The sequence below is a fragment of the Myxocyprinus asiaticus genome, chromosome 3, assembly GCF_019703515.2.
Source record: "Myxocyprinus asiaticus isolate MX2 ecotype Aquarium Trade chromosome 3, UBuf_Myxa_2, whole genome shotgun sequence".
Lineage (NCBI taxonomy): Eukaryota > Metazoa > Chordata > Actinopteri > Cypriniformes > Catostomidae > Myxocyprinus > Myxocyprinus asiaticus.
Window position 1 is genome coordinate 61,193,711 of NC_059346.1, and position 12,059 is coordinate 61,205,769.

Genomic DNA, 12,059 nt, shown 5'->3' on the forward strand with positions numbered 1-12,059 from the left:
GTACATGTCTGAAGTCAGCAGAAATATTGCCAGATTTGACTTTAACGGACATTTAAATATATTTTATTCACGATTCATCTCCGTACACCGGCCTGTCTGACGTGTGATCGGCGAGCACACACACCCAGCGGTATATCACCGTAAACGTCTCTCATTCAGGAATTATAAATGTTTGTGTTGTTTTCTCGTCTGATTCGGTAACTGTATTACTAAACGTCTGTGATGATCCCGCCTATATGAAAGTAAGATCTGCTTTTAGCTCATAAAGAGAACACCGAAATAAACCGAGGCAAACAAACCTATGCAAATGATTAGTTATTACTAGTGTGTTTTATTTATATTGTCATGCATATGTTGTCTCTTTTGTAGCGTAGTTAATGTAGTTAATTTAAAAATACCCAGCATTTCCCATATCAACTTGCTGTGTAATTATGACTATTTTTACATTGTAATCTGGTGCCGTGAATAAATTCTGTGCTTCAAAATCTTATATGTTGTTTAATGACTAACGTTAGTATACTGTATAGCCTACAATTAAATATATACTGTATAGTGACGTTATAGTGCTTTTTATACAATATGTTACAATCGTCACACATCTTACACGGCTGTGGTATTATAAATGTAAGTGTTTAATCGCTGCTCCCCCCCTTCATCACTGGTTGACTTTGTGATTTTGGCTCCGGTATGTAAACAGCAGTATCACTTTATTACATTTTATAAATAGAAACAAGTTTTGCTGACTTGTGTCGCATCCCACAGCGTAGCACACTGAAGGTATGTGGAATTTTGGTCATATTCTGTACGGTATATGGCAGCGAGGTCATATAATGATATCACATGCTCAATTCAAAGGCTGGATGTTTTTATTGTTGGAAAATGAGTAGATGGTATATTTGAACATTTTGAATTTATTTATTTTTTGTTATTTATGATGTATTGATTGTTAAAACTACAAGCCGTCGCGCATAACATCATATCCTCATTTGTTGAGAAGTCCGAAATAATTTTGTGTGCTCAAAGTCAAGTGTGAAAACCCCTTCAAACAGCGAGGGAATGCTGTATAATCGTGCAGTGCACACACGTCACAATAGCAGTTCCGATCTGATGCTTGATACACATAAACGCTCACATCAATCCGATCACTTTATGTAGCGTTCATGTAAACAGTACGTTCGGAATCATCAATCGGTAAACATACTGTTTTACCTTTTCCAATCTTAGTTTTCCAAAAAAGAGATCCGATTAAGGGAGTCGCTATTTCACAAATGGGAATACCATTGCATCCTATGGTAAACAGCTTTATGACATGCTTTCTGGGTTTTTAAAAATCCTACTTATCGTTCATTGGTCCAACTCTCCAAGAGCACGATTGTGATTGATTTAAACAAAGCGGAAGCAGTAAAGTGAATTCCGGGCTCACCCGTGCAAAGCTAGTGCTACGCAAGGACACAGATGCCTACTAATAGTAACACTGGAGGTATTGTTCCCTACATTATTACTTAAACCTGTGGAAATGTAAGAATGTCGAATTGAGCGTTTTCACTGCAAAAACAATAAGCTTGTCAAGCCATTCTTAATACAGTGTGTACATTTTTTTTTAAAGGATTTCAAAAACGGATAACTGAAAACCTGTCTTGAAACTAATTGTAATAATCATTATTTGCTGACTATCTCTGTATGTAGGCTCATTTCTAGTCTCAACTGATTCTTCCTAGTGAAATGGAATTCATTTAGAGCATATTTTTAATTCTCAATCTAAGCAAACAAACAAATTATCCAACATTTTTATAACTACTTATCCTATGTGGGCGGTGCTGGAGTCTATACCAGCAACAAACAAATGATGTAAAATAAATAAATAAATAAAATGATGAAATAATTGCATGACTCTTTCTTTGATATTTTTGGTCAGCCATATATATATATATATATATATATATATATATATATATACACACACACACATATATATATATATATATATATATATATATACACACCCACACACATACATATATATATGTGTGTGTGTGTGTGTGTGTGTGTGTATGTATATATATATATATATATATATATATATATATATATATATATATATAATTATTTATTTATTATTATTGAAATCAATGTGTAGCTAGTAGTAAATCACACTTTACAATAATGTAGCTATTTTCCTTGCAACACAGATAATTTGGAGATTCTGCAAGGTGGGTGTCAATAAGTGACGGCCATATTTTCTGTGCAGCTGTGCTGTAAACAAAAACTGTCGGAGGGATACACAGACGCAGTGATTTCAGGGCGATTTGATTTCCTAAAATGTCTTTGGGAATGTCTTACAAACCTAACGTCTACCAGCATGTTCCAGGAACTCCCGTGTATCAAGGTATGCCCAAACCAGCCATTAAATGTTTAATCTGTTCTCGGTTTAATCGGTGCAAAATTCGATGATGAAATGAATACATTGGAAAACCCGGATTCTGTAGTTTTGTTCAGTAACATATACTGTATAGGGTCAGATATCAGCAGATTCATATCCGCCATTGTTTCTATTTAATTGTAATTTCCTTGTTCGTTTTTGGAACTAAAGTTCAGTAGCAGCCTACTGTGTCATAAACATAATTTAAATTACCGTTTCGTAATGGCCGAGGACAAAATGCGCAACAAAGCGTGTCGGTTGGGTGATTCATTCATCCCATTCTACTCTTTCCCCCTCCCATGGTCAAAAATAAGACTGAACGTGTACGTTATTTGAACATTTGATGCCACCCAGCGTTTATGAACGCGCATGAACTGACCTTGGGGACAAAAATGCCCCATTCTTTAGAAACAGTTAATATGGAGGGATATAACGGATACAAATAAATATAGCCTAAACCATGAATTACATTTATTATAAAATGTTCTATTAATTAAAGTTTAAAACAATAAAAGTAACAAAATTGTTAGCAGGCAGAGAGCCAGCAAATTTGATCTCAACCATTTCAAAATAGGCATAGGACTATTGAACATTTTATTGCAATTTCAAGCAAAATAGAACATCCAGCACAGCTGTTGTTTTATTAGTAATGTACAAAGTGACCAAGTAGTTTATTTCTTTATTCAAAGAATACATTTCGTGCCATATCTAATTATGTCCACTATATTTCAATAGGCCTACAATATTTCACTGTCTACTATATATTTTAGTTCAATATTTCACCATTTAATTATTTGTATACTTATTTGTTTTTTTTTTTATTATAATTTTTATACAGTATATCCCATAGATTATCTTGATAATCTGATTGATAATATTGATGTGTCTTAACTTGATATTCATTTGATTTCAATTACAAACCACAGTGGTGCACTCCCAGACTCAGAGTTTAGCTACACAGTCTTACAAATCTGTTCTGAATGATTTTGGACCTCCGTCGCTGAGTTTTTCACAGGTGGGTTTGTCGCTCATCACCCTTAATTTATTTGTCTATAGTTGGAAATTTTATTCACAGTGATGTGGTAGCCTAGAACATTAGGTACATTTCTGTTTCTCTTACATTGTGAATTTTTTTTTTAGCAGGGTTGTATTGCAACCTCAATGCCTCAAAGCAAGTATGCTGAACTTCTAGCCATTATAGAGGAGCTGGGAAAGGAAATAAGGCCTACATATGCTGGGAGTAAAAGTGCCATGGAGAGGCTTAAGAGAGGTTACTATAAATTTTTCATGAAATAGCCTCCACATAAACATGCATCAAAATTAGAACATGTACAACACATTGAGGATTGTATTGGTTAAAGAGCTACTGTTCAATGTAATTCACTCGTCATTACCACTGACTTCAGACTCTTACATAAAGACACAAGATTGCAGATTGTTCTGTTTGAAAGATTTCTCAGTGCACACTTCTATGTTCTTGACAATGAATTAATTTTAAAATTCACATCCATACAACTTGTACAATGATGTTGTTCCTTTTGAATCTTTGCTTGGTAACTAAGCTAAGTCTCTTCATTTTGTGTGTGGCTCTATTTTCCAGGTATCATAATTGCCAGAAGTCTGGTGCGTGAGTGCTTGGCAGAAACTGAAAGAAATGCAAGGTCCTAACAGTCAGAACAGATCCAATGGATTCCAAACCGAATTCACCAGCTTGAAAATGAACTATTTTATATTGCCTGTTTAAAGACCTCAAACAAATGAACTGATTTGAAACTGTTATAAAACAAACAATTATAGCAATATAGATAGCTATATGAAGCTATAGATCTGTTCATAAGAGGATTTTCCTGAATTTATGTTCCCAATTGGGAATAAACTATGTTCTTTAAGGTTACTGGAATGCAAGCTCAGACCTTTGCATGTTACATATAAATGCCCTTTTTGTTTATTACATTTTATGTCTAAAGATAATTTTTGTAAAATACTCAAATCAAAAACCCTGGTGGCTCTGGTATAATTTATAACATATTTTGAACATTGTACAACATGTGGAAATGTAGTTATCCCGATAGTCTTTAATGACCCTTACAGTTATTTATTTTTTTCCAATCAAAACATTCTTGACCTTCTAGAGGTTATTTGAAAGGTGCTTTTTGATTTCATTAAATTTTTTAATTAATTAATTGATTTATTTTTTATAGAAGAAGATGTGAAAATGTTGGAAATGTTAGTCTTCACCTAACTCATGAAGGTATACTCTGACACCAACCAATTTAAGAAAATTATTCAGGAAAAAAAAATCATACAGAGTAAAATTTTGAGAACTTAAGGTGCTGTGTTTGCTTCTTTGTTTGTTAACCAGTGTGATCAATTATTTTCATGTTTATATGCAGTGTTGTATTAATGGTATAAACTCATACATTATAGATTTTTGGATACCAATTAACTGATTATCAAAACTATTGGCAAAATTTTGCTCAATGGGTTTTAGTTGATATATTGTAACATTATGCAAAGCCAACTAGCCTGCTGTATGTTTCTTAATCATATAATACAGTCCCCATTGCCTTATGAAACACACCACATTGCATACATGATAATGCAACGCTACAACAGTAAAGTTTTATAACTATTATCTGCAATACTTATTAACTTTGGATTTTTTCTTCTTTGTAAAAAATAAATAAAATAAAATAACTTTGAGGTTGAAATTGTTACTTCAGCATTTCTTATCTCCTTGTTCTGAGTAAAGCACCTCCTTGAATAGTATATTTATTTCAATGTTTTGATTTACTTTTCTCCTTTTGTCCTGTTTTCTCTGTATGGATTCCTTTTTGTTTTTCATCAGTTCACTTTCCTCGCCCTTATAAACAATGTCCAGTTTCTGGCATAAAATCTCTCGTGCTCGTTTTCTGTTCAAGTCCACCAATCTGGTCTCGTGACACTGCAAGGGAATAAAAGATCCTTTTTTAATTTTAAATGTTTTCAACAGATTAAATAAACATCCATCCATCCTGTTCTTTCATGATAAAGTGTATATGTATATTGTCATCAAATAAAGAGTGTTCAAATGTTTTGGACACGGTACACTTCTTGTAAAATCGGGACTGTTCCGGTGTCCTGAAAATATATGCTACCTATAAGGATGTGCTACCAGTACCAACGCTATATTCACATAGTTTTAGGGTTGGGGTTAGGGGTAGGGTTAGGGCTTAGTAAAGCCTCACATCATATCACGCTATCTGATAGTTATGCTGGTAGCACATCCTGATAGGTATTATCTGCCTGACTAGATGTGCTACCTAGGTTTTTAAAACATTTCATGCTGTTGTAGTATATACTAACAGGTTCTCCCGTGCCTCCCGACATGTGCTCCCCATGTTTTAACTTTACATATCACTAAAAAACTCTCTTGATTCTGAGATAACCTTGGAGGAGCTTGACGAGGTAATTAAGTCCCTACCTACTGGCAAGGCTCCTGGGCCAGATGGTTTTGCCGCAGAATTTTTTAGATCCTATGCTACAGAACTGGCTCCACTTTTGTTAGAAGTTTATACTGAATCATTAAAGAAGGGAAAACTTCCTCCAACCATGACACAAGCCCGGATCAGTCTGATTCTTAAAAAGGACAAAGATCCAAGCGAGTGTAAAAGTTACCATCCAATTTCCCTGATCCAACTAGACGTAAAAATATTGTCAAAAATTTTGGCTAACCGATTAAGTAAAGTTATGACATCTCTTATACATATAGATCAGGTGGGGTTTATTCAGGGCCGCAGCTCTTCTGATAACATCAGGCGTCTCATCAATATCATGTGGTCAGTGGCGAATGAACAATCTCCGGTCGCGACCATCTCACTTGACGCCGAAAATTTCAATAAGTTACATAGGCCAATTGACAAAGGTGGGCTAGGTCTACCCAACATTTTGTTTTATTATTATGCATTCGGTCTTAGACATTTGGCTCATTGGTCGCTTCCACCTGAGAGCCTCTCCCTGGTTTTGTATTGAAAAGGAAGTACTTGCCCCTATCTCGCCACTGCAAAGCCTTTCGATCAAACTAGCCGGAGAGGTTAAGTTGCACCCCGTTATTTTGCAATTGCACTCAATATGAACAAAAGTGTCCAGAGTGTTTAATTCAGATATTTATTTAAACGCAGCCTCGAGCATATGGCTGAACCCTAAACTATGTATTAATAAGTCCCCTTTTTGTTGGTCAGATTGGATTGTGAGGGGGGTTAATGCAATTGGTGACCTATATGAGGGTGGAGTATTGAGACCTTTTGAAAATTTGGTTCAACATTTTGGCATTCCCAGATCTCAGTTTTATAAGTATTTACAGCTTCGCCACCTACTCTGCACTATTTTTGGGAGAGGCACGCACCCCCCTAAAGTGGCAGGTGCTTTGGGAGAGGTGATTGCTGCTTTTGGAAAAAGCCATGAATCATCAGTGTATTACTCCCTACTAATTCAGAGTCTGGGGGATGGAGCCTTGACTTCTCTCAAGAGAGTATGGGAAAAAGATTTGAATTTGGTATTGGAGGATGGAGTGTGGACTAAGATTCTTAAAAATGTCAAGTCTGTATCTAGAGATGCAAGGGTTCGCCTTATGCAATTTAAGATTTTACATAGATTTTATTGGACCCCCTCTAGATTATATAGGCTTGGTCTTAAAGACACACCCACTTGCTGGCGATGCCAGTCAGAAGTTGGAGACACTACCCATGTCTTTTGGGGGTGTGTTAAGATCCAGGAGTTTTGGTTGAGGGTTCAGAGGTATTTGTGTGATATTTTGAACACTCAGGTTTTGCTTTATCCCAGACTCTGTATTTTGGGTGATGGGGCGGTCATGCATTTAGAGGATAATCACATAAAAAATTGGGTTATGACCAGTCTCATGATCGGCAGGCAAGTAATTTTCAGGGGTTGGAGATCAAGTGGAGCACCCTCTTTTTTGGAGTGGTGTGTGGAAATGGGGAGGGTAGCTGCATTTGAAAAGGTGTAAGTAGAAGGCTGGGGTTTAGGGACTTATTTGCTAAAAAATGGGGCAAATATTTAGTTTTTTGGGGGGACTCTCGGGGAGGGGATGTGGAGAGTGTAGTTTAGTTTAATCATGTATGTTTATTATTATTTTATTTATTTATTTGTGTATATGTATGTATATATATAATATATATATATTTTATTTTATGTATGTGTGTGTGTGTGTGTATATATATATATATATATATATATATATATATATATATATATATATATATATACATATAAATTTTGTTTTTTGTTTTTTTGGATTGTGTGTGTGTTATGTGGGACCACAGGGGTGTTCGTTAGGGGTCAGGGTGGGATTGTATTAGTAGGGTTTAAATGTAAAATGTTGATTCTTTATATATGAGTTTTTTCCACTGTCATATGCATATGAATCAATAAAAATGTTAATTACAAAACTTTACATATCACTGTTTTTACTGCTGGTAGCACATCCTGAGCAGGTAGCACAGATTGTAAGAACACGTTTTTTGGGGACATCTGCCACCCTAACTGCGAATGCCATACCCAACTGCAGCCGATTCTCCGGTGCAGTATGGAGCAGTGCCCAGAACTGATCAGCTGTGCTGCATTGTACCACATAAATGTATAGAACAGTTTTTGTGGCATGAGGAATGATAACTGAAAGAAGATATTTGGCATATAGTACGAGGGACTAATTTGTAAACATCTAAAAAATATTAAATATACACTATATTGCCAAAAGTATTCGCTCATCTGCCTTTAGACGCATATGAACTTAAGTGACATCCCATTCTTAATCCATAGGGTTTAATATGACGTCGGCCCACCCTTTGCAGCTATAACAGCTTCAACTCTTCTGGGAAGGCTTTCCACAAGGTTTAGGAGTGTGTTTATGGGAATTTTTGACCATTCTTCCAGAAGCGCATTTGTGAGGTCAGACACTGATGTTGGATGAGAAGGCCTGGCTCGCAGTCTTCACTCTAATTCATCCCAAAGGTGCTCTATCGGGTTGAGGTCAGGACTCTGTGCAGGCCAGTCAAGTTCTTCCACACCAAACTCGCTCATCCATGTCTTTATGGACCTTGCTTTGTGCACTGGTGCGCAGTCATGTTAGAACAGGAAGGGGCCATCCCCAAACTGTTCCCACAAAGTTGGGAGCATGGAATTGTCCAAAATCTCTTGGTATGCTGAAGCATTCAGAGTTCCTTTCACTGGAACTAAGGGGCCAAGCCCAGCTCCTGAAAAACAACCCCACACCATAATCCCCCTCCACTAAACTTCACAGTTGGCACAATGCAGTCAGACAAGTACCGTTCTCCTGGCAACCGCCAAACCCAGACTCGTCCATCAGATTGCCAGATGGAGAAGCGTGATTTGTCACTTCAGAGAACGCGTCTCCACTGCTCTAGAGTCCAGTGGCGGCGTGCTTTACACCATTGCATCCGACGCTTTGCATTGCACTTGGTGATGTATAGCTTGGATGCAGCTGCTCGGCCATGGAAACCCATTCCATGAAGCTCTCTACGCACTGTTCTTGAGCTAATCTGAAGGCCACATGAACTTTGGAGGTCTGTAGCGATTGACTCTGCAGAAAGTTGGCGACCTCTGCGCACTATGCGCCTCAGCATCCGCTGACCCCGCTCTGTCATTTTACGTGGCCTACCACTTCGTGGCTGAGTTGCTGTCATTCCCAATCGCTTCCACTTTGTTATACCACTGACAGTTGACTGTGGAATATTTAGTAGCGAGGAAATTTCACAACTGGACTTGTTGCACAGGTGGCATCCTATTACAGTACCATGCTGGAATTCACTGAGCTCCTGAGAGCGGCCCATTCTTTCACAAATGTTTGTAGAAGCAGTCTGCATGCCTAGGTGCTTCATTTTATACACCTGTGGCCATGGAAGTGATTGGAACACCTGAATTCAATTATTTGGATGGGTGAGCGAATACTTTTGGCAATATAGTGTATATAGGCCTATATAGAGCAGAGATATTCATCTCTCTCTCTCTATTATCACTTCCCATGCCAATGACTGTCACAATGCTTGAGATCGCTGGCACAAAGGCAAAGCCCCTTAATCAGTGACTGAATTCAGTGAACATTGTACTGTTAGCTATGTGTTATAGGCATCGTGTCGAGAGATAGCACATGCAATAAACATGGTGCATTTTAAAGAATATATGATAAAGAATTTAATATTAACTGAGACAAATTCATCTGAACAATTTAACAGCAGTGAACTGTTATTCTGTCTCATGGCCTTGAGGAAGAACAGACGATGGCGCAAGTTGACCAATCAGAAGAACCCACATTTGTGAATTCATTTTTCACCTCTTTTAGTTTCTTTTTAGATGGAAAATCAAATTATCAAAACGCACAGTGTCCCATGGCAATGTATAAAATTGAAAGTACGAAAAACAAGACATTATTTTTTTTTTAATATAGGTTTTGTAAATGATTAATGAAATAAGCCGTTTTTTGTTTTTCCGATTTTGTATTCTTAATTGAATATTAAAAGTAGGAATGATACACAGATTCTGCATTTTCAGCCCCATTACCCAGGTCTCATCATATCGAGGTGTGTGAATATTAATATTTATTATTGCATTCCCAATGTTTATTCTATACCATACTTACTCTATAATATCACTCATTAATCCTTGTGTTTTCCAAAAATGAAATGTTTCTGCTCTAGAAACATTAATATTCCACAAACCATCTCCTAATAACCATTCCAGGGTTAAAGTTCCTTCTTCAATATTAATCAAACTATTTTTTAATACCATCCTTTCCTCTGTAAATTGTCTGCACTGAAAACTTATATGTTCTACTATTTCCATTCCACCACAATAATTGCACTGACCCGAATCGCGTTTACCCATCAGAAACAAAGTAGCATTAAGACCTGTATGTTTGAGTCTCAATCTACATATTATTATTTCCTCTTTCCTATAATGTCCTATGTTACCTGGCACTCTACTCACTGATGGTTGAATCCTGTAATAATATCTTCCCTTTTCACATGTATTCCATCTTATTTGAAATTCCCCCAACAAACACCCCTGTGGTCACAAAATAGAATACACACACAAATAAAAAATAAATAAAAAAAATATATATAAAAATATAATAATCATATATAAGTAAAATTAAACATCTCTTGCCACAGCCTCTCCCTGAGAGTCCCCCAAAAACACCAAATACATGCCCCACCTCCTAGCAAGCAAATCTCAAAACCCCTGCCCTGTGCTCGACATCTCCTCAAAGCCACAACCCTCCCCATCTCCACACACCACTCTGGAAATGAGGGAGCCCCATCTGACTTCCATCCCCTTAAAATAATCTGCCTGCCAATCATAATACTGGTCAGGACCCAATTTTTATGTGTTTGTCCCCCAAATTTATGTCCGCCCCATCGCCCAGAATGCAGAGTCTGGGGCAAAACGAAATTCGAGTGCCCAAAATGTCACATATGACACTCTGAACTTTCAACCAAAACTCTTGGATCTTAACACACCCCCAAAAAACATGGGTTGTGTCTCCATCTTCTGATTGGCATCGCCAGCAGTTTGGTGTGTCTTTAAGACCAAGCCTATACAATCAAGAGGCGGTCCAACAGAATCTATGTAAAATCTTGAATTGCATAAGGCGAACACTTGCATCTCTAGATGCAGCCTTGATGTTTTTTAGAATCCTATCCCACACTCCCTCCTCCAAAACCAAGTTTAAATCTTTCTCACATAATCTCTTGAGAGAAGTTGAAGTTCCATCCCCCAGACTCTGAATTAGCAGGGAGTAATACACTGATGCCTCATGACCTTTTCCAAAAGCAGTAATCACATCTCCCAGAGTTTTCAAATTTTCAAAAGATCTCAATATTCCAGTCTCATATAGGACACGGAGTGTAGTAACCCCCCTCACAATCCAGTCTGACCAGCAGAAAGGGGACTTAATAATACATAATTTAGGGTTCAGCCATATGCTTGAGGCAACATTTAAATAAATGTCAGAATTAAACACTCTGGACACTTTTGTCCATACCGAGTGCAAATGCGAGATAACATGGTGTAACTTAACCTCTCCGGTTAGTTAGATAGAAAGGCTTTGCAATGGTGAAATAGGGGTAAGAACTTCCTGTTCAATACAAAACCAGGGAGGGGGTCTCTCAGGTGGAAGTGACCAATGAGCCAAATGTCTGAGACTGAATGCATAAAAATAAAATAAAATCTTGTGTAGGCCTAGCCCACCTTTGTTAATCAGCCTATGTAATTTACTGAAGTGTAATCTGGGACGTTTACCATTCCAAATGAAGGACTACACAATGATATCAAATTGCTTGAAATAAGAGAGGGGGACATCTACAGGCAGAGATTGTAGCAGGTAGTTACATTTTGAAATACAATTCATTTTAATAACATTAACCTTCCCAATCATAGGTAAATGTAATGAAGCCCACCTGTCCACATCACTCGAAATGTTTTTATTAAGGGGTCAAAATGAACTGTAACTAAATCAGACAAATTTGCTGGGAATAAAATGCCCAAATACCTAATGCCCTGTTTGGGCACTGGAAGGCACCCGGCTGGAAAGCCGTTACCAAGCAGTACGCTGTCAGAGCCAAAG

The 12,059-nt window shown here is 37.2% G+C and overlaps 1 protein-coding gene across 2 annotated transcripts; it reads left to right on the plus strand.

Annotated features, from left to right (window-relative positions):
* Positions 1–1,406: 1,406 nt before the first annotated feature.
* Positions 1,407–5,130, plus strand: LOC127426439 (cyclin-dependent kinase 2-associated protein 1-like). Of its 2 annotated transcripts, XM_051673264.1 has the most exons (5): positions 1,407–1,480; positions 2,190–2,386; positions 3,346–3,434; positions 3,563–3,689; positions 4,020–5,130. In XM_051673264.1, the coding sequence occupies exons 2-5, from the start codon at positions 2,320–2,322 to the stop codon at positions 4,085–4,087; spliced, it is 351 nt and encodes a 116-aa protein (XP_051529224.1). In that variant the 5' UTR covers positions 1,407–1,480; positions 2,190–2,319; the 3' UTR covers positions 4,088–5,130. The 2 variants fall into 2 exon arrangements, with proteins under 2 accessions (XP_051529224.1, XP_051529214.1); XM_051673254.1 differs by lacking the exon at positions 1,407–1,480 and having other exon boundaries at positions 2,126–2,386; positions 3,560–3,689.
* The last annotated feature ends 6,929 nt before the right edge of the window (positions 5,131–12,059 follow it).

Coding starts and splice junctions, on each gene's coding strand:
- LOC127426439 (XM_051673254.1), top strand. CDS start 2,320: ATGTCTTTGGGAATGTCTTACAAACCTAACGTCTACCAGCATGTTCCA. Junction 2,387..3,345: donor AGGAACTCCCGTGTATCAAG/GTATGCCCAAAC, acceptor TACAAACCACAG/TGGTGCACTCCCAGACTCAG. Junction 3,435..3,559: donor CGTCGCTGAGTTTTTCACAG/GTGGGTTTGTCG, acceptor TTTTTTTTTTAG/CAGGGTTGTATTGCAACCTC.